This window comes from Podarcis melisellensis, assembly GCF_964234715.1.
Source record: "Podarcis melisellensis genome assembly, chromosome: 15".
Classification (NCBI taxonomy): domain Eukaryota; kingdom Metazoa; phylum Chordata; class Lepidosauria; order Squamata; family Lacertidae; genus Podarcis; species Podarcis melisellensis.
The window spans coordinates 33,377,140-33,399,418 of record NC_138532.1 but is presented as its reverse complement, the minus strand read 5'-3'; the positions used below and the strand labels follow the sequence as shown (position 1 = coordinate 33,399,418).

At 48.0% G+C, this 22,279-nt stretch overlaps 1 protein-coding gene across 2 annotated transcripts in view; it reads right to left on the bottom strand.

Moving 5' to 3' along the window:
• The window catches only part of SPNS2 (SPNS lysolipid transporter 2, sphingosine-1-phosphate), a gene marked incomplete at its 5' end in the record, with an annotated part of 92,537 nt that extends 71,455 nt beyond the window's left edge, over positions 1–21,082 (bottom strand). For both annotated transcript variants that reach the window (XR_014163243.1, XM_081890444.1), the window contains one exon: positions 20,746–21,082. Coding sequence is in view for 1 of the 2 variants with exons in the window: in XM_081890444.1 (XP_081746570.1) it covers positions 20,746–21,082 (337 nt within the window). The remainder of the gene's footprint in view (positions 1–20,745) is intronic.
• Between the last annotated feature and the right edge of the window lie 1,197 nt (positions 21,083–22,279).

The following is a 22,279-nucleotide window of genomic DNA, read 5'->3' as shown; positions in this document are numbered from 1 at the left end:
AAAACTGCTGTGGGAACCATACCCCAACTTTGTAACCAAGAACAAACTATGTCTACAACAAAATGCTAGACTGCACTATAAATTTAAAGCAGCATCATACCACTTTAAAGGGACGCGGGTGGCGCTGTGGGTAAAACCTCAGTGCCTAGGACTTGCCGATCGTATGGTCAGCGGTTCGAATCCCCGCTGCGGGGTGAGCGCCCGTCTTTCAGTGCCAGCTCCTGCCCACCTAGCAGTTCGAAAGCACCACTAAGTGCAAGTAGAAAAATAGGTACCGCTTTATAGCGGGAAGGTAAACGGTGTTTCCGTGTGCTGCGCTGGTGCTGACTCGTCAGAGCAGCTTCGTCACACTGGCCACGTGACCCGGAAGTGTCTCCGGACAGCGCTGGCTCCCGGCCTCTTAAGTGAGATGAGCGTACAACCCTAGAGTCGGACATGACTGGCCCGTACGGGCAGGGGTAACTTGACCTTACTACCACTTTAAACTGTCATGGCTTCCCACAAAGAATGCTGGGAGCTGTGGTTTGTTAAGGGTGCTGAGAGTAAGGAGACCTTTATTACCCCCACAAAGCTACAATTTTTGGAGTGGTTTAATGTTTGATCCCTGTTTCTGGGAACTGCAGCCTTGTGAGGGGAATAAGGGTCTCCCCAACAACTCTCAGCATCCTTAACAAGCCACAGCTCCCAGGATTCTTTGCCGGAAGCCATGAATGTTTACAATGATATGATACAGCTTCATATGTGAGGATGAGGCCCTAGTCTCAAGTCTAAATTGAGGAGGTGGGAGACTGTGGGTCCTAGGCAAAGTCTCTGAGGGGACATGTCTACCTACTGGATCCAGATTGCTTATCCCTCTTGCATATTTTCCCTGTGTTCTTTATGACCACTCGTAAGGCAGGCTAGTATTACTCTGTCCTTTCTGCAGATAGCATACTACTCAGTTTTCCTGCTTTAAGTGGGACATACTGGAACGACAGAAGCCATCTTGGGCTTCTGTGATCCCAGGATGCCCCCTTTTGGCTCCCGCAACAGTGCAGTCCCAAAACACTCTCATCCCGCTTTTCCTCTGTGGAAGGTTGGAGGGTAAGAGGCAGGAGATTCAAGGCGAAGGAGGAACAGCTCCCGTGAGACGTACAGGCAGCTCTCTGGGAGAAGGAAGATTCCTACAAGCAACTTCTCTATTCACAGTGCAGACTATACACTACACAGGAAGGGAAAAAAATGTGTTTAAGAGGTAGAACACAGTAGGAAAAAACCCAGTTGTTTGTGTGTAATGCTCAGTATCAAGGCATTGTGTGGGGAGCATCTGACAACCGCCCCACTTTCCCATCTCTGGAGCATCACTTTTTTTCAAAAAGTAATAGGGTGTTTTCCAGAGGGGGGGCATTTACCCCCACCAGCAGAGGGGCCTAACAGCGCTGCCATTTCCCCTTTGCACAGAGAAACCAAGATGTTCGGATGCAGCTTTGGCAAACTCTCTTTTTGCAAGTCCCAGATCTTCCACATTAAGAGGGGACTCATCAGGGCTTCTTTGCTTGTGTCCCCCCCCCCAAAAAAAATCACAACACCCTGGAGCCAGCTTTGAAAAGCAAGACCATTGCTTAGTCACAGCATGTCCTGCCCTGCATCCTCCCGTTAAAACTGTTACAACACTGCAGTAGAATCTAAATTATATCTTCTAAATTATATACATTAATACGCCGCGGATGTCATCGTAAAGAATGGGTGTAATTACAGCATACTCTTATAACCTACCATGACTCCTTTTGAGAGAGAGAAAAAAACCCAGCCTAAAATAAAAAAAGCATTCTTTCCGAGCTGTTGCCCTCCCCCTCCTTTACCCCTCTGGTCCTTTTTCCAAAATAGAAGCGGGTTTTTTGGCATGAGCCAAAGGCAAAACTCACACAGGCCGGCTCCCGCCTCTTTTGACAGCTAACACGAGGGAGCCACGAGGCAAACAGATTCTATTTCCAGGATTTCAGCTGCGCCGGTGTAATCAGAAGCCGCTTTCTAATGAGATGGCTGGGGCTATTCTGAGGGGTGATGATGACTTTACTGACGTCAGAACTAACAGCACTGTCCTGCCTTCTCTCACGGACCCAGGGCTCTAGAACCACGGCAAGCCTTTACACCTGAGCGCATGGAATGATATCTGTCAAAATGCCTTTCATGCCTTAAAACAAGCTTTACTGCAGTTTCAAATGTTACTGGCACCTGATCCAAAGAAGACTTTCGTAGTTCAGACCGACGCTTCACCTTCAAGTAGACCTGGACCACATACATACAATACACAGTCGCACCTTGGAAGTCAAGCGGAATCAATTCCGAAATTCCGTTCAACTTCCAAAACATTCAGAAACCAAGGCGCAGCTTCCAATTGGCTGCAGGAAGCTCCTGCAGCCAATCAGAAGCTGCGTCGGACGTTTGGGTTGCAAAGAACGTTTGCAATCCGGAACACTCACTTCCAGGTTTGTGGCATTCGGGAGCCAAAACATTCGACTTGCAAGGCGTTCGACTTCTGAGGTTATATACGACTATATTTAGTATAACCATTCTACAACCAACGATAACCGAGCAAATAAATTACAAAACAGGAAAGATACATGAAAAAATATCCATAATGCATACTGCAAGACTAAAATGCACTATTTAAAATTGATTTTAATCCTCATAATCCACACAGATTCTAGATACACAGCCAGCAACTTTGTTAGCACTTCCTTTTTATATGAACTATGTCAAAATCAAAATCCTGAAGAGCGAGACTCCATCTTAAAAGCTTTTGGTTAGAGTTTTTTTACTCTAACCAACATAACACTGACCCCAGAGGTAAGAGTGTAGTTTATTAAGGGCCCATACTACAGGTGAGGTTGGGACATGGGTGGCGTTGTGGGTTAAACCACAGAGCCTAGGACTTGCTAATCAGAAGGTCGGCGGTTCGAATCCCCGTGACGGGGTGAGCTCCCGTTGCTCGGTCCCTGCTCCTGCCAACCTAACAGTTCGAAAGCACGTCAAAGGGCAAGTAGATAAATAATTACCGCTCCGGTGGGAAGGTAAACGGCGTTTCCGTGCGCTGCTCTGGTTCACCAGAAGCGGCTTAGTCATGCTGGCCACATGACCCGGAAGCTGTATGCCGGCTCCCTCAGCCAATAAAGCGAGATGAGCGTCGCAAACCCAGAGTCGTCCACGACTGGACCTAATGGTCAGGGGTCCCTTTACCTTTACAACAGCTGAGTAAGAAGGCATGCAACTCAACCATCCTGTACCCATTGGCAATAGCTGCATCCATGCAACCGTTCTGCTAAAAGTCATATTATATAAATATCATAATATTTTTCATTATATTCAGATCTTCCCCCAAAATATATGGTTCTTCTCTACACACACGTTTTATCCTCCTAATAACCTGGTGTCAGGGAAAGAAAAGTGTGTGTGTTGAATTGATTACGCTTGGGTCTGCTTAAATTAATATGCCAACAGACTTCGACGCCTCCGTTCTCTTTTAGAATCTAAACTATTTCTAAGCAAAGCTCATGCGACCCAAATGACATGTCTCAAAATATTTACAAGTGTTCCAATAAACATAGAAATCTTCTGCTGAGGCCGCATTTACAGGTCACTCTGATACACATCTACCTCAAAAGAAATCCAAACGAGTTAAACAGAGCTTAAGGATGGTACATTATTCAAGAACAAACTAAAACATCCATTAAGCAACAGAAAAGCTCCCCCCCCTTCTCTCTCTCTCTCTCTCTCTCTCTCTCTCTCTCTCTCTCTCTCTCTCATCTGCAACAGTCTTAGGGTCTAGTATCTTGAGCTCCTGCCTTCAAAACTTGGACTACATCAACTCCAAACTCTGATGAACTGGAAGGCATTAAAACATGGACTGGATTCAAATTATTACATGGCAGGGGCAGGGAATTTTTTTGGCTCCACAGGTCAGAATTTTATCACAATTCGCATCACAGACTGAACTCAACTGATGGGCAGGTCCGCCCACTTGTCAAATGCCTTTGACAGCTCTGCAAAGTATGTTCTGAAGCAACCTAAACCCCTCCTTTAATTTGGGTGGGGGGCAGCCAAGCACTTCAAGGCAGTATTCTGTGCTTCTGTCAGACACACAGGAACTTCCCTCAAAGCAGAAGAGCACCTCTGCTTCTCCTTCAAGCGGGCAGGAGGCAGGAACAAGGCAGCATAGCCAATGCAGGATTAAACCCTGCCCTCCTGCCCAGTGATGCCAGCTGATGAGTTGGTAGGAGTGGGGTTTTTTTGGGGGGGGGAGATCCCATGAGCCAAGTTGGATACCAGGGCAGACCGATACTAGCTCACAGGGCCAAGAGAAATCAATTGAGAAATCCAATATTTTGATGTATCTGGGATTGGACACAAGTATATGCTCCCGCTGAAACAGCCCATTGAAGGCTGAACATGCTCAGCGGGGAAGGATTGTTTACTTTGGGGAGGAAATGGGAAACCCTACAGAATAATATTGTTCCGCCCATGCTCTCTTGTTGATTGTTCAGCTGTTAAAAATCGATAAAATAAATATGCATTTTAATAAAGAAAGCCAGGGGGACGGGAGATTGAATGGAGATAGCATGGCTAGCAGGCACACTGTACAGGAGAACTTCACACTGCAAGAATCTGTTGCAAGAGCCAGGGGTAAACAATAAAGGAACTCATCCTCCCGTATTTTATATGTGGATGGGGCAACCAGGTGAACGACGACCCCGCCGCATCACATTTGGACATGAAAAGAAAGCTATATATATATATATTACTTATCTACCACTCCATTGCAGGGAGAACCAGAACTTGCAAAGGCTGCAAATCTGCAGGCAAACCTGCTTGTTCAGCCTTTGGTGGAAGAGAAAACAATAATAATAATAATAATAATAATAATAATAATAATAATAATAATAATAATAATATGAACGTTACATCTGCAGGGTGTAAACGTCAGCAGATGCTAATGGGAAAGATTACCTGGGAAAGTCAGCCAGCCGTTTCAGCTGCAGAGAAGAACGAGGGCTTGAGTCTTGGGAAAGTGCATGAAAATTCATGTCACTGCAGAGGCTCGCAGACTCCCCCATTTAACATGAGATGTGCTTTCAATGCATGGTGTGGAGGTGGCAACATTTTATTCAACCTGGGGGCTGCGACACCCTAGGAGAAAGCCAGGGGCTGGCAGTGCAATGGATGTGGCTCTATTCCAGCTATGCCCCCCCAATGCCCCCCTCCCATGATATCTCTTCATCCAGGCAAGCAAGCAAGGGGGATTATCAAAATTCAAGTGCACCCACCAGCTCAGCATGCGTCCTTGAAAAAGGGAACAGGGGAGACAAAGTTTGCAGCCTGGGGAGAGATTCACAGGCCAGAGAGAGAGGCCTGGAGGGAGACATGCAGCCCGAGAGTCCTCACATCCCTGCTCTAACCACTACACCCCACTAACCAGATGCGCCAATCAAATTGAGGCTCCATTCTACGTGGTGTGGATAAAAGTGGGCAGAGAAATGCTTTTCCTCCCTCCCTCGTAATACTGGAACTCAGGTACACCCGATGAAGAAGGATGTTGGAAGATTCTGGGCAGAAAAATAAAGCGCTTCTTCGTGTAGTGCCGAAGAGCTGAACTCTGGAACTCACTGCCACAAGAGGCATCAACGGCCTCCAACTTGGATAATAATAATAATAACAATTTATGGCTTTATTAAAAGAGAGCTGGGCAAATTCATGAAGGAGAAGGCTCCATGATGGCTATGCCCTGCATCCACGGTCAGAGGCAGTAATGCCAGCTTCTGGAAACCACATGAGGTGAGAGGGTGTTGTTGTGCTCTGCACATGCTTCCAGGCTTTCCAGAAGAGGCATCTGGCTGGCCACTGTGAGAACGGGATGCTGGACTAGGTACGCCACCGAGCTGATCTGGCAGGACTCTTCTTCTTCTTATATTATTATTATTATTATTACCCCCTCCTTTGGTGATCCTCGTAGAACTCTGGCCCAGTGGTTGCCATTTGATTTTGAGTTGATTTTAGAATACTGATTTTAGAATGCTGTGTTACTTTTATTGCTTTTAGCCGCTCTGAGCCCAGCTTCAGCTGGGGAGGGTGGGATATAAATAAAATATTATTATTATTATTACCCTAAAACTGGAGACTCCATGGCTGACATCAAGTTTAAAAACAGTCACATAAGAGGACCCAATCGTCTGCAAAATGCCTGTTTTGCAAACTCGTTCACTGCGGCCCAGATTGCAGGAGCCTTTCACTTCCCACTCGGCTCTTTCCCTCAGGTAACCTCTGCGCATAGCTGGAAGGCTATGCCTGACCCCAAGCCTCTGGGGCGTGTGAAGAAACAAAACAGGCACACCGAGGCAGAATTTCAGGACGTTTAATAGTAATACATTACATACTAAGATCCGCATAAGTGAACAGGACTTTGTCACCGAAAGGAAGCCTGATGATCCAGCAAATCAATGCACGATTTGGCAAATGTTGGTGGCAAAACCACCACAGGGTCTGAGGCCACAACTACAGGACCAGACCACTTTAAACAGTCATGGCTCCCCCCCCAAAGCATCCTGGGAATTGTAGTTTGTAAGGATGCTGGGAGTGTAAGGAGACCACCACCACCCCATTCCCCTCACAGAGCTACAGTTCCCAGAGCTCTCTGGGAAGATGGATTGCTTGCTAAACTACTCTGGGCATTGTAGCTCTGTGAGGGGAATTGCCACTTTTTTTATACTGATGGCTTTTCAAATGAACCCATCGAACCGAGTGTCCCGTAGCAAGTTTCACCTCCGTACAACATAATAGTTTCTACAGACGCTCGCACATTCCTCGCCGTCCTCCACCCCTTTAGGCAAAATGCATTATCGGAGTTGAGGGGCACATTTCAGCCAGGCAAGGGGCACTGCTGGTCAGGGGGTGTGGCCTGAGGAAAGGGGGCGTGGCCTGTGGAGAGTTCAGAGGGTCAGATAGAGATGGTTTAAGGCAGGCGTGGCCAAACTTGGCCCTCCAGCTGTTTTGGGACTACAATTCCCATCATCCCTGACCATGGGTCCTGTTAGCTAGGGATGATGGGAGTTGTAGTCCCAAAACAGCTGGAGGGCCACGTTTAGCCATGCCTGCTTTAAGGGACACATTTGGCCCCCAGGTCTGAGCTTGCCTGTGAATAGTGCTTGCACACTATATTGGGACGTTTTAGTTGCCCTATTAAAAGGGAGCATCCGAATATGGATTTTGGATTCCCCCCCTTAAATTTAAGACTAACCCAGAACTAACTCTGTTTGATTGAGACTTTTTTTTTTTTTTTAGGGACAGAGGAGGAATTTTGCAAATGTCCAGATCGGACCAATTCTAATTTGTCCATCCCTACTTATTTCTGAGAAAACATCTTATGGTATTTATGTCTTGACTGTATTTATTTCCCATCTTTTTTCTCCAAGGATGAAGCAGTTAAACTGGATGCAACTTAAAAGCAACAGTTCCTGCGTGGGATGTGCAGAGGCGTTCCTGTTTCAAAAGATGCATCCATACGTCTCCATAGAAGCTGTCTTCCAGGAAACATTTCTCTGTCTCTCTCTTTCTCTGTGCACAACTAATGTCCATGGGGAAATTCCAAAAGACAGTGCCTAGTCCTGGATCTTAGGCAAGTCAGTCGGGGAAAATGTACTTTTGTCGTTTGGAGCATTATTTGGGGGGGGGGGGTGCCCTGGCTTTGACTTTTTGAAATATGGCAACCCTATATTATATCGCTTTGAACCATCATGGTTCCCCCACCAAAGAATCCTAGGAACTGTAGTTTGCTGGGGGTGCTAGTCCCTTCCCAAAACTACAATTCTCAGAGTGGTGTAAGAACCTTCCCAGGGAACTCTGCAAAGGAAATAGGGGTTCTCCTAACAACTCAGCACCTTAACAACATCAGTTTGAGAACCATTAAAAAAAGGGGGGTACATGAAAATTCATCAGCATTTTAGTGCAAATTATGTACCTTTGCAGGGTGGCGCTGTGGGTTAAACCACAGAGCCTAGGACTTGCTGATCAGAAGGTCGGCGGTTCAAATCCCCACAACAGGGTGAGCTCCCATTGCTCGGTCCCAGCTCCTGCCAACCTAGCAGTTCGAAAGCACGCTAAAGTGCAAGTAGATAAATAGGTACCACTCCGGCAGGAAGGTAAACGGCATTTCCGTGCGCTGCTCTGGTTCGCCAGAAGTGGCTTAGTCATGCTGGCCACATGACCCGGAAGCTGTATGCCGGCTCCCTTGGCCAATAAAGCGAGATGAGCGCCGCAACCCCAGAGTCGGTCATGACTGGACCTAATGGTCAGGGGTCCCTTTACCTTTACCTTATGTACCTTTGCATGCAATTCTGTCTAATATAAACATTTCTGCAAAGCGTTTTCCTCCAAAATAATGCATGTTGATCTTATTTTCACTAATATCTGTAATTTTTATGCATGTCACGTGGCACTACAAGATTAAGATGAGGGCACATTTTAGAGGATGGTTGTGCTTCAGTTCCCATCTTGCATCGGAAAGAGTGATTCAGGTAGGTTTGCCTTTAAATGCGCACTGAGTTGAATTTCTTCTCTATCCTCACCTCCAGTAAGTTCGCTCCAATCTCCTGTACAGAAGCAGCAAGATTTCCCATTTCCGAAGCATCCCAAAAATCCGAAAGGCAGGAAGGAAATTCCACAGCCTTCCAAGGAAGTCTGGTCCGTTGACAACCTATTCCCAGCGCCATCCATCTCTGCATAACCCAACACAGCAACAATAGCATCAACTAAGTGGGATTTTGATAGAGTGTTTGAACAAATAGTCCCCAAGCACAAATTGTATTCTCTTTGGCAACGTTCCTTCTATTTCCAAAGTACAGAGTGCGAGTGCCAATCATTTTGTAGACAAAGAAAAGCCAGAGCTATCTTCACAACAGCAGGCTCGGGGGAACCATAGAATTTGGAGTGGTACCCCCAAAAATGTTTTTTTTAACCCTGGCCAGGAGGCGGCAACCCCAAAACAGCCCAGTGAGGACTGTGTTTACTCACTGGTCACATAATAATGCCTGCCTACTGGAGGTAGAGACAGAGACGGAGAAGGAATCCTGAGCAGTTGCGGCGAAATAAATTATGTGCAGTTCAAATTCATGCAAATCTCTAATCCCAGCCATATTGCACTCATTTAAAACTCTTACACTCTGCCTTTCCAAGGTGACTTACAATTCCTTTCTTGTTTTAAAGTCAAATGAAATCCACAATAAATTAAAACTAAGCACACAGACGGCCGCAGAACCACCGGCAGAAAAATAGCCAGGGGGGGAAATGATTAAAAGATCATGTTATTATGCACCAAAAGCTCAAGAGAATAAGGCTGTGCACATGCCATACATTTAAAGCACAGACTTCTTCTCCTATGCTCCTCGCCAAAAGAATCCTAGAAACTGCAATTTGCGAGAATCGTAGCTTTGTGAGGGGTGAACTATAGTTCCCAGGATTCTTGCAGAAGGGGTGCTTTAAGCATGGGATTTAAAGGGGTTTTTCATATAAATGGATTACATATGCCAGCCCTGTATGGTACATTAGGCTGAGAGAATCTGGCCGTGCCTCTGTTTGCATGTGTGCACTTAACCCTTTCTCTAGGTAAAGGTAAAGGGACCCCTGACCATTAGGTCCAGTCGTGACCACTCTGGGATTGCGGCGCTCAACTTGCTTTACTGGCCGAGGGAGCCGGTGTACAGCTTCTGGGTCATGTGGCCAGCATGACTAAGCCGCTTCTGGCGAATCAGAGCAGCCCACAGAAACGCTGTTTACCTTCCCGCCGGAGTGGTACCTATTTATCTACTTGCACTTTGATGTGCTTTCGAACTGCCAGGTTGGCAGGAGCAGGGACCGAGCAACGGGAGCTCACCCCGTCGTGGGGATTCGAACCGCCGACCCTCTGATCGGCAACCCCTAGGCTCTGTGGTTTAACCCACAGCGCCACCTGCGTCCCTCCCAACCCTTTCTCTACTGGCCAATAAAATCCACCACTCCACTCCCCTTTTGCTGTGGCTTTTCTTTCAGTATAGAGAGATTCACAGATCTAGTATATTCCCTCCTGCTGCTGAGAAAAATGGTGATTTGATCAGAAGGATGACCTCTGGGGGATGCGTTGAGACACCCCCTTCTCTGTGTTGTTGCTTTAATCAAATCTGAACCCTCCCCTTCACAAGCACACAGACACCCCCTCAAATGAAAGAAATGATTAAAACAACCCAGCAACAGGGGGAAACTTGAAGTAAATCTCCCGTGCCATACCTAATACAGCCCCAAGACATGAATCAATGTCTACTCTTTCAACCGTATTCACAATTTAGGCTTCCAAGTCCCTGGTTCACGCACAAACACACACGCCGACTTCACCATCATAGCTTGAAGGATGTAGGCTGGAAAAGCAGGCTAATTATTATTTTTTAAATCTGCATCCGTTGGGATCACATTTTTTAAAAAAAAGGAATGTCAAGAGCGAAACATATTTGCATGCTTCACCTCGTCAAACTCTGGAGCCAGAGGAAAAAGTTACACAGATACACTGAGATATCTCCTCTGAGGATCATCTCAACCACAGGACAGCTGAAGCCTTGCATACAGATCATCTTTGCTCTAACAGGCTGGCTTTGCAAGCAAGCCTCTGGAAGCGAAGTTAAAGAGGGAGAAAAGGCCTGACAACATAGGGGTGTTGAGTGTGTACATCTCAGGTTTAGCGATATGTCTCTGACTGACCCCGACTCGTGGAGGCAGCTGAGGTCTTGCAATGTCCTCTGCTGCAACCTCCGTTCTGGTGAAGCTTCTCTTGACCTCATTTAGGAAGCATGGATAAAATAATAATAAAAAAAGCCGCATGGAAGCAAATTTTGCAGTGGTAAACCAGACTCTAAAGAGAGGAAGGGAAAGCATTCTGCCTAAAAATAGATCCTCTTGCCTTGCAAGTGACAAGCTTGTCTTTAGAAGGTAGAATAAAGACTCTGGGTAGTATCCCACCAAGTTCTACAGATTCTGATTAATGACTGAGTGAGGTCCGTTCATTTCAATGGGTCTACTTAGGGTAAAACACAGTTGACTCTCTGCCCTTAACTGCAAGGGGCTTATCTCCTTTCTCATAAGCTTAGAACCCAATGGTTTCATTCCATGTAGCCTCAATATCGGGAGATACAGCGCAGACAAAACAACAAGCTTCTTTACACAACAGCTCATAGTTAACTAACGGCTTGAAAAGGGAATTAAGACAAACTGGAGGAAGATATCAGTGGCCGCTAATCAGGATTGCTATATCAACTGCAGCCTCAGAGACAGGAGGCCTCCGACCAGTTGCTGAGGGACATGAGTGGGAATAATAATAATAATAATAATTTATTATTTGTACCCCGCCCATCTGGCTGGGTTTCCCCAGCCACTCTGGGCGGCTTCCAACAAAGATTAAAAATACATCAAAATGTCACACAACTTCCCTGAACAGGGCTGCCTTCAGATGTTTTCGAAGTGTCAGGTAGATGTTTATCTCTTTGACATCTGATGGGAGGGTGTTCCACAGGGCGGGTGCCACTACTGAGAAGGCCCTCTGCCTGGTTCCCTGTAGCTTTGCTTCTCGCAGTGAGGGAACTGCCAGAAGGCCCCCGCACTGGACCTCAGCGTCTGGGCAGAATGATGGGGGTGGAGACGCTCCTTCAGCTATACTGGGCCGAGGCCGTTTAGGGCTTTAAAGGTCAACACCAACACTTTGAATTGTGCTTGGAACAGTGGACTTTGGGCTTTCAAATTCCAGCAGGGCCTGTGCAGCACCAACATTCAGCACCTTCCACTGATCATCATTGTTGTGGTGCCCCCGGTAGCGCCCAGTGTGGGTGAACCAGTTGTGCTCTGATAAATCTGCCTCTGAGTGGGAGAAGGGTAACTGAGCTCACAGCCCACATTCAGGCTTTCATAGGCTTCTGTCTGGCCAGTATGAGACTAAATGAGCCTTAAGTCTGATCCAGTGGGGATCGTGTGAATCAGTGTCAGGAACTCCCCAGGCATGTTTTGCTACTGGCCCGGGTCCCATTGCGACTGCGTGAAGGTTCCTGGGCACTAGGTTGGTGACTGCAGTTTAAAGACTTCTGCCTTTGTCCGTAGTCAATGCCATTTCCATTTCTACTGTGTGTGTGTGTGTGTTTCTCCTTCTTGCACACTGGGACAAGTGAACTGTTGTAAGAGCAAGCTGCAGTCAAGGAATGTAAGCTGACATAATAGAATCGTAGGATTATAGCATTGGAAGGGACCCCGAGGGTCATCCAGCCCAACCCCCCGGCCAAAACAGACATTTGGTTGTGGCAACCTAGCTTTTTCGCACCTAGTTTATATGTCTGAGTTCCTAACACTGGCGTGAACCAAAGCAGCTAACTTCTAGGGGCTGAGGTCCCTTCAACCCCCTAAATAAAATATTTAAGGTGGGTAGGCCCACACAAAGTTGATGGCCATTGCCTTTCAGATGGTGTGCATGTGGTCGATTACGCAGGGCAGAGCTCACGTGACACACACACACCCCATATTTTATTCAAGTTGGCACCCTTGTGAGCCAATACATCAGGCAGAGTAGAACATACAAAGTTACCTTAACCAAGCCAGACTGGTGGGTCCATCTAGCTCAATAGTGTCTACACCAACTGGCAGCAGCTGTCCAGAATTCAACTCCCAGCCCTACCTGGAGATGCAAAGGATCCAATCTGGGGATTTTTGCATTCAAATGAAGATGCACTGCAATTGAGCCACAGCCCTGCCTTTACAGAATTGCTTTATTTGGGCAGTGACCCTTCCTCCGAGTATGGAGGTGTGTTGAGATCAGGAGCCCCCTCTGCAAGATATTGGAAGGAAACTCTCCTGTGGTTACAGAAACCATAAAGAGGGATCAGGAAAGAGGAAGAGAAGATCAGAAAGAATGCAAAGAGTTACTAAAAGGAGATGCGAAGGATGAGTCAGAGGCAAAGGCAAAACAACATTCCAAAGCCTCCGAATCTAGAATCCACGTGACTTTTGCGGAAACGTCATCTTGAAGGAGGGGCGGACACCGTGCCAACAGGTGTCTCTGGAATGCCGCTCCGACAATTCTCACCGTGGCGCTGCAATTGCCTCCGATGACAGAGCTCGCTCTCATATCCTCAACCACTTCCCTTCCTTAGTGACAAGAGGCACACAGTTTTCGTCTTCTCCAGGAAAAGCCATGTGTGCAGGCAGGGGAAGAGAAAGCCAACTCCTAACACCAGGCGGACGGAGGGTAGCTAACCCCTTCCACAGTACGCCTTTGGGGGCAGATGAAGGCTGCAGAAACTTCTGTTGTGGTTGTCTGCAAGTTGAACTTGCTGCTTAAAGGCAGAGGAGCTGGCTGCGCAGATTTCATCCCGGTCAGTTGACAACCCTGTTCTAGACAGCCTGTTCTGGACACTCTCAGACACTTTGAAAGCCTGCCATCATAAACTCTGGAGGGTCACACTGTGCCAATTTGCAAAGCAGTGAATCACTAGATAACTCAGTTGGTTAGAGTGTGGTGCTGATAACACCAAGGTTACAGGTTCGATCCCTGTATGGGACAGCTGCATATTCCTGCAACTGCAGGGGGTTGGATCAGATGATCCGCAGGGTCCCTTAAAACTCTGCAGTTCTGTGATTCTATGAACGTGGGACTGCTTCATTAGACATTAAGCCAACATGGCCAGAGACAATGGGAGTTACCTGGGTAAGCTAGTCTCTTGAGCAAATACACGCACACGCCAAATTTCAGCTGTTTGTTGGGGAAGTCTTACAGCTGATTTTTCCCATCAGCAAGTGAATGAGTCAGTGATGACAAAATGCCAGGCAACAAAACTCATTATTTTTTATAGATGGTTCTCTGCACCACAACCTACAGCATACACTATACCCTCACAACAACCCTGTGAGGCAGGCTGGACTGAGAACATGGTGGCCCCATGTTCCTCCACCGAGTGAGGATCTGAAACTGGGTCTCTCTAGGCCTAGGGAAACACCTTAACTGCTGGACCGCGCTGGATCTAAGAATGAATTCCTGAGATTCTAAACCAAAAACTTGCAAGCTATACTCGAAGGTGGAGATGACCACAAATATTTATGCATTTATTTGCCTACCCCTTCAGAAGAGTTTTGTTTTGTTTGTTTTTTCAAAGACAACCAACCGAGAGCTTAACAGCTTACTCACTGCAGAGCCGGAAGTCAACAGAGAAGCCACATATTGCTAACCAGGTATCAGGAAATGAGCACGTAAGGTTTGGCTTATGACTTAGCAGCCAAGGATAAGGATGTGACCAAGGCAGAAACTGCACCTTATCCTCTGACACACACACACCGAAATCTGTCACCTTGCGGATATCCCTCTGGGTCCAGCTCCTCCCTTGCAACTGGGCCGGGGCCAAATTTCCAAAGCTGCTGCGTTCTTTAATGAGCACACCATGCTTTGGCTGCATTAAAGAGCAGGTAGTGCTAATTGCCACCTGCCCTGAGACACAAACCGGATTTTTCACCTGATGACCTGATTCGCACACAAACACACACATACATTGCTGGCACCTGTCTGGGGCTCGATGTGCACCCAGATTGCTGAATCACCGATTCCAAATTAGAGCCGGACAGGGTGGGGGGGAAGGGGGCGGGAAACACATTTGCACAAATATAGCACAGGCAGAGTAATTAACCTCAGCTAATCTTTTCATTACCTTGGGCTGCTGCCTTTCCATTTGCAGAGTTAGCAACCCAGAATTCGTATGCAAGCTACATTTCAATTACACTGGTGCTCTGCCGCACTAGCTTCAAGGCTCTAGTCCTCATCTTTTACATGCCATCTCAGCCACACCCCATGACTTTTGAGAAGAATGTTCACAATGAAAAATCCTGCGTATTTCAGTGACCTGTGGATTATTATTTTTAAGGCACCTACTCAAGTCACACGGAGTTCTGGGCACATCTGTCCCGATGCAAACATACCTTGAATACTAAGGTAGCAGCACATTAGAAAAGGGAAACAGGAGTGGCAAGCAAGGCACATGTCAGCTTCATTTATCCCCTTTATATCGCATATTTTTCTCCAGGGAGGTCAAGGTGGGGTACATGGCTCTCCCTCTCTCTGTTTTATGCTCACAACATCCTTGTGAGGTAGGTTAAGCTGAGAGTTCACAACCGGCCCAAGGTCACCCAATGGGCTTCATGATCAAGTGGGGATTTGAACCCTGGTCTCCCAGGCCCTAGGTCAACACTCTAACCACTACAGGCTTATCCACAATCTTATCAACAATTACGGTGTTGCTGAGGAACCCCAATAAACTTTGAACTAATAATAACAGTAGTAGTAGTAGTAATAGTAATAGAAATTTAGAGTTGCAAGAAACCTTGAATGTCACCTAACCCAACCCAAGGCTCAATGAAGGAATTCTGTATCTGCCAGCATCCCTGAGAGATGTCCATCTAGTTTCTGCTTAAATATCTCCAGCGATGGAGACCCCACCACCTCCAAGTGCTGTATGTTCCACAGTCAAACAAACCATTAATTTAGAAATTTGGGGGCCACATCTCAGTGGCAGAGCATCTGTTTTGGAAGCAGAAGGTCTCAGGTCCAATCACTGGCAGCTCCAGGTAGGACTGGGACTGTCCCTGCCTGAACTCTTTTGCACAGCTGCTTCCAGTCAGTGTAGACAATACTGTTCTTGATAGAGCAACGGTCTACCTGTCCCTATGAAGCAGCTACCTATGTTCCCAAAAATCTGCAATTTCTAATCCTGATCTCTGGAGCAATGGAGCACACAAGGAGCGCCTTGTTGGATCAGGCCGGTGGCTAATCTAGTCCATCTTCCATTTGTCCTTCCTTCATAGATTTGTAAACGGCTTCCATGCCTACCCTTGAAAGTTCTCTTCTCCAAATCTCTCTCTCTCTCTCACTCACTCACACTCACTCACACACACACACACACACACACACACACTTTCAATAGTTCTCCATCTGATGCGGTTTCTCAGTTTGGAGCACAGCTTGGTGGCGAGTGTGAAACTATCGCCCTTATCACTTTTCCTCTTAGTTAGTTCCTGCCTCTCTATACCCAGAACGTGCCACTATGAATAATGCCACCCGCAACCCGCATCTGATGTCCTGGCCAGCTTTTTGGCCCATTAAGGAGGGCTTGGGACTTCCCCAGCTTTATAGCCATCTTCAGAACCAGAAGCCAAACAGAAAAAAGGACAAAACAAAGGAATGTGTTAGGGCTGAGGAAGCCACCCATTCCACAAGGCCAGCTGACATTTGCCCAGGCTTTTGTTTACACAGGCGTTTCCTGGATTTCCTGAAAAATGGTGGCCGGCCGTCGCTCCGCGCCCTCTCAAGAAGGTCTCTTGCCACCGCCTCGTCCTGGGGTCTCTTCCCTGGCAAAATGGATGTGAGGGACCAGGGTGGGGTTGCAAAGAAGGATCTCGTTTGTGTTCTCCCTGAGTGAACAGCGGTGGTTTTCTGCAGCGTAAGCAGATCTGACCAAACGCTAGGAATACAAAATGTGCTTGGTTTCCCATCCAGCCCAGGAGGAAGTTCCCTCCCTCTTCTCCCCCCCCCTACCCCCAACAACTCTGGCTGTCCCTGACACCATTTCTCACAATAATAGCATGTCACTGCCGGTCTGCGAGCTGTTTTTCCGCAGTTTGGTTTTCACTGAAATGTCATATTGCATTTTACAGCTGTTTACATAAGCCAGTTCGAAAGGGCCTTACCCTAGGAATGGTTAAGGAAAACAGACAACCGTCAAAAAATTAGGAGCCTTCCCCTCAGCCACCCAAAAGTCAGGTCTATATGACTTGCAGGCTCCACACAGGCATCTTGTGGGTCACTGTGAGGAAAAGATGCTAGACTGTCAGCATGTTCGCACCATACGTTTTGAGCATTACGATACCACTTTGGAAAGCTGTGGCTTTCCCCCCAAAAATCAAGGGAGCTATGGTTTGTTATGGGCACTGACAGGGATTGTTGTTAAAGCGCTCTGGGAATTGCAGCTACATAGAAAACTACGCTCAGCTTCCTTAAGAAACCACAACTCCCAGAATTCCTTGGGGGAAGCCATGGTTGCTTGGAGAGGTATCATATGGTATGAATGGGGCCTAGATGGGCCTAGAATTTGGCCCAATGATCCAACAGTCAGGCTTCTCTTTGTCTTGTCAAACACCCTGAGGTGGTCACAGGGACATAGGAAGCTATACAGAGCCATGCCACTGGGCCACCAGTACGGCCTCAACACTGACGGGCAGTGAATTTCCAGGATCCACATTCCTAAACCTACCTGGAGTTGTTGGGGGTTGAAATTGGGGATTTCTGCATGCATTGCTCAAACACAGAGCCCTGCTGCTTCCTTCTCAGCATAACTAGGGTTGCTATACATCTGGAATTTCCTGGACACAGAAGGTATTTGGCCCTCTTTTGTAGCTGACATTTGCAGGAAAATGAATGGCAGCCCATGTCGGAAGTATAGATTTTGGTGAATTTCATTTTTAAAAAACCCAATCCTCAACAGCTTTGTCCCGTCCCCCCCCCTAAATATGGCAAACAAAAGCCCCCACTGTCCCCAAAATATCGCCTCTCATTTCTCCCTGTGGCTGGAAAGGTGCTTCTGGGAAACTGGCAAATAAAATACATTTTTAAAAAGCCCCGCCCTGTTGTGTATACTCCGTGGTAGCACCACTTGTGTTCAGGAGAGTTTGCCAGTGGCCCCCACCACACACCGCAGTAGCTAATCTGAACCCCTTGCTAGCTCTGTAGAGAAAATGGGTCCAATTTCAAACACAGTAAGGGGCTTTCTGAACCTGCCCACATAAAGAATGGAGAGAACGTGGCTCAGTAGCAGAGTGCGTGCTTTGCAGGTTCAATACCTGACATCTCCAGTTAAGGAGGATTGTGCAGGAAGTGAAGGGAAAGTCTAGCAGAGACTTTGGAGAGCTGCTGCCAGTCAGAGCCAACAGCACTAGGCTGTAGGGATAAACAGTCCAACCCAGTATAAAGCAGTTCCCTCTGTGGGCTTCGTGGCTGAATAGGCGTTGGAACCCTGGTCTCCCAGGTCCTAGTCCAGCCTTTCTCAAACTTGGGCCCCTAGGTGTTTGTTGGACTACAACTCCCATCATCCATAGCTACCAGCACCAGTGCTCAGGGATGATGGGAATTGTAGTCCAACACTATCTACATACAAATATGTGCTTGTTAAGGGAAAAAAATCAAACTGCTGAAGAATGTTCATGAATGTTCTTTTTTAAAGCATTAATTGCTGCAGAAATGTGGAGGATTGAATTTAAGACCAGGAAAGAAATAAGAAACTGAGAATAATGACAATGTCAGGTCCTTCCATCCCTATTTGACAGTGTAGCAGTTCCCAGCAGGAATTATAAACTGCCTCCCCATATTCTCTTTCCCAATCAGAAGACACTCTGTGGCCTTATATAAGCACTATCTAAACATGATTACAGAGGCAATATAGCATAGTAGCCAGCACTGGCTTTGGATATGGGAAGCGCAGATTCAAATTCCTCTGATGAACCATGAATGTCCCGCAGCTAGTTGCTACATCTAAGTTTAAGCTAACTCAGAGGGTTGTCGTGATGATTAAATATGTTTTCCGGGTCCCTGGAAAAAAGGCAGAATTCAAAGGGAGACAACCATTGTTTACATGTACAGGGGGAAACTCAAGCTTCCCTTGGCACAACAGACCTGCAAGGTAGGAAAATATGCTACAAAATGGAACAAGCCTGAGAACCATCAGTTCTGCCTGCTGAACTGTTTCCAAGAAAGAGGCATTGAATTCTGAGCCATGGCACCTTGCACAGCTGAGGACAGTACTTGTGTCTGTTGGAAATGCAGCATTTTCAAAGTGTTCAGCATTTCAAGGGAAAACACACAGCAACTCATTCTTGCTGGCTGCCAGTTCCCCTTCCAGCATGTTTTCCCCTCCAGGCAAAAAAAAGGGGGGGGAGAAATCATAGCCCATTTTCTCACCCAGAAGAAGAAAGCTCCCCTACAAATCTCTCCATGTGCTGCTGCAAAGAGCAGTGTTGAAACAGAAGCCAAGATTGCCCTCTTCTTGTGCTCCAGAAAATCCAGGATATATTATACACACACAAGCACACACAATGACATGCTTGGGCAGTACACACACACACACACAGCAATATTTTTAAACTAACTGGAAAATACCTATCCTTCCGACCCAATTCATTTTCAAAGTACATCTTATCTCAGGTCTAACAGCTGTACCTGTCATCCATGCAGAATGCAGAGAGGCATCCCATATTTCCCTCACAGCCCTCTCTCTCTCTCTCTCTCTCTCTCTCTCTCTCTCTATCACACTCACACACCCCACAGTGTCAGGGATCTGGGATGTGCAAACACAGAGGAGTTACTTTCGGGTGCCCCATCAGGGCTGGGAAGCAAACATATCTGAGCTGGGACCCCAAACGACTTATTTTTTTCGCAAAACTCAACAGGGGAAGGGACAACAGAACCTTCCTTCATTTACTGGGAAGCACAATTAAAAGACAGAGCGGAAGACAATGCCGCAAGCCTCCACACAAGGAGTGTTTAGTTAATTACGTTGCACGGGCCCCGATTTATTTATTTATTAAAACCCAAAGCGCTGCAATTCAGCCATCGTAAACATGGGTGGGGGGGAGAGAGAGAGTGGGTCATCTAGCGTGGGCTTCTTTTGACCTGAGTAGTTTTAAATTCTTTATCATTTTTAAATGACACACAGAGAGATAAGCCTGGCTCTGAAACCACCTCCAGCTGACCTGCCTGGAATTAAGAGAAAGGCTTCAAATTCTCACACCAAGCCAGCGAAAACAGCGAAGGCTGTCAAACCACCACAATGGATTCCTTCTGGGTATGCGAAGCATGTTTGCAGCGGAGAGATGCGGACCAAAACATCCATCCATCTATCCATCCATGCCAATGGCACTGGCCACCTCCAGCATACCCAAATCCCTGCTTTTCCAAGGTGCCTAGCGGTGGGCGCCCCTCACCGCCCCCCCCCCGCAGCTCTGCTCAGCCTTTTGTATGCACATCCCCATGGCAAACCAGAGAGCTGCTTTTATTCCAATAGGACAGCTAAACAGCATGCGGCAGAGAGAGAGAGAGAGAGAGAGAGAGAGAGAGAGAGAGAGAGAGAGAGAGAGAGAGAGAGAGAGAGGAGCGCAGATGGAAGAAGGAGGGCGAGCAGATCGCTGGGGACGGATGGGGAAGAGGATGGGGAAAAGAGAGACGGGGAGAGGAAGGGAATAGGAAAGAGGAAAGGGAGAAGAACAGAGGAAGAAGAGAAAGGCTGGAGATGGGGAGGAATGGGGGAAAGAGAGAGAGGGAAGAGGAAGCGAATGAATGGGGGGAACAGGAGGAAGAAAAGGATATAAACGGAAGGAAAAGGGAAGGCGAAAAAATTAGACGAGGAGGGAAATAAGAAAGAGGGCGTGGGGGGAGGGAAGCGCAGGATGGAGAAACAGGGGGGGAAAGAAGGCGAATAAATGGGAAAAGAAGAAATGAGAACAGGGAAGAAGAGGAGGGAGTCAAAAGAGAGAGAAAGCGACTGAAGGAAAAGATCAGATGGAGAGAGAGAATGAATGAATGAATGAATGAATGAATGAAGGGAGAAGGTAGAGAAGGGGGAGCGCGCGTGGGGGAGCCCTTCTCGGCCCGCCTGCCAGGGATCTCCCGAAGCGCCGCCTCACCTGCCACGGTGTACCTGTCCAGGTAGTTGAGGACGTTCCCCACGCTGAGGATGGCGGCGGCCGCCACGCGCGCTCTGCCCAGGCTGGGAGGCGCGGCGCCCGCGGCCGCCGCCGCTGCCTTGTCGGCGCCGCCCGGGGGCGCGTGGACGGCGCCCGACAGGGTCTGCACCTCGCCGCTCCGCCCGCAGCAGCCGCGGTCGCCGTTGCTTCCTCCTCCTCCTCCTCCGTCGTCCTCCTCGTCGTCGTCGCCCGCGCCGGCCGCGGCCGAGACCCGGAGGCGCCCGCTGCAGCCCGGCGGGCCGCCGCTCGACGAGCCGTCGCTCTCCAGGCACATCATGAGCCGCCGCGGCCGCGCTGCCACTAGACGCGCACCTGCCGCCCGGCCGGCCGCCGCTCAGCGCCAGCAGCGCCGCATCTTCCACCGGCCCCGCCCGGCCGCCAGGATTGGCTGCGCCGCCTCGGCTCCGCCCACCGATCCTCCGCCCCTGCCCGACGGCGCGCAAAGGGCAGCCGGGCGGAGGATCGCAGATACGCGCGCGCTCTGTCCCTCGCGCTCTGTGGCGGGGGCCACTTCTGACTTGTCCCTTCCTCAAGTCGGCGAGACTTACTCCCGAGGAGACGCGTACCCAAGTCCGGTGGCGTAAAACTGCCCAGCTACGTTCCTCGACGGGCTTCCACCCAGTTAGAAATCAGCCATGGCGCACAGTGGGGGCAATGGACGGATTTTAGCCTCCGGTTCTTCTTCAGGCACGCTAGGCTGAAGCTGCCTTATGCAGAGTCAGGCCTTGGGTCCATCGGGGCAATATGGCAGCGGCTCTTCGGGGGTTTCAGGTAGGGGATGTGGCCATAGGGTTACCTGGAGGGGGGCTGATGAAGGGACTCAACCTAGCATTCGAGAGGGGAACTTGCTTCTGAAGAAAGGTGAGCAGGATAAGGGCGCTGGCCCCCAATAACTATTTCGTGTTTACTTAGAAGTAAACGTCAGTTGGTTCCATGGGGTTGGCACCCCCGAAAAGTCCGACATTGGCTATGGATTATAGCCCTCAGAGCCACTTTGGCTATTCATTCCCCCACTGCTTGCCCTGGAGGAACACAAGCTGGAAATGTTTTCTGTACATAAGCAGAAAAGACCCGGGGTTGGGGTTAAGAACCTTCCCCAGCACTGTGGTTTGGATCTGAATCACTCCGCCCTGTGGCATCTTAAAAAAATATAAATAAATGTATGCTTTTGTACTTTCGCGTTTTCAACAATGATTTATCGCATATTTCGTAAAACCAATTATACACACACACAAAAACTATCTATCTATCTATATTTATATATAATATCCACACAGAATCTTAATCATGTTTTCCCACATCACAAATAGCATGACTAAAGGCATGTGCAACGGGGCAAATATGTCACTACACCGCTAGTGTTTGTTTATTTCAAGCACTTCCCCCTTTAGAGCCCCACACGGTCTCAAGGAACACAGGAGACCGCCTGTGATAGAACTCCTATAATCCGTGGCCATCTGATGATTGACACGTT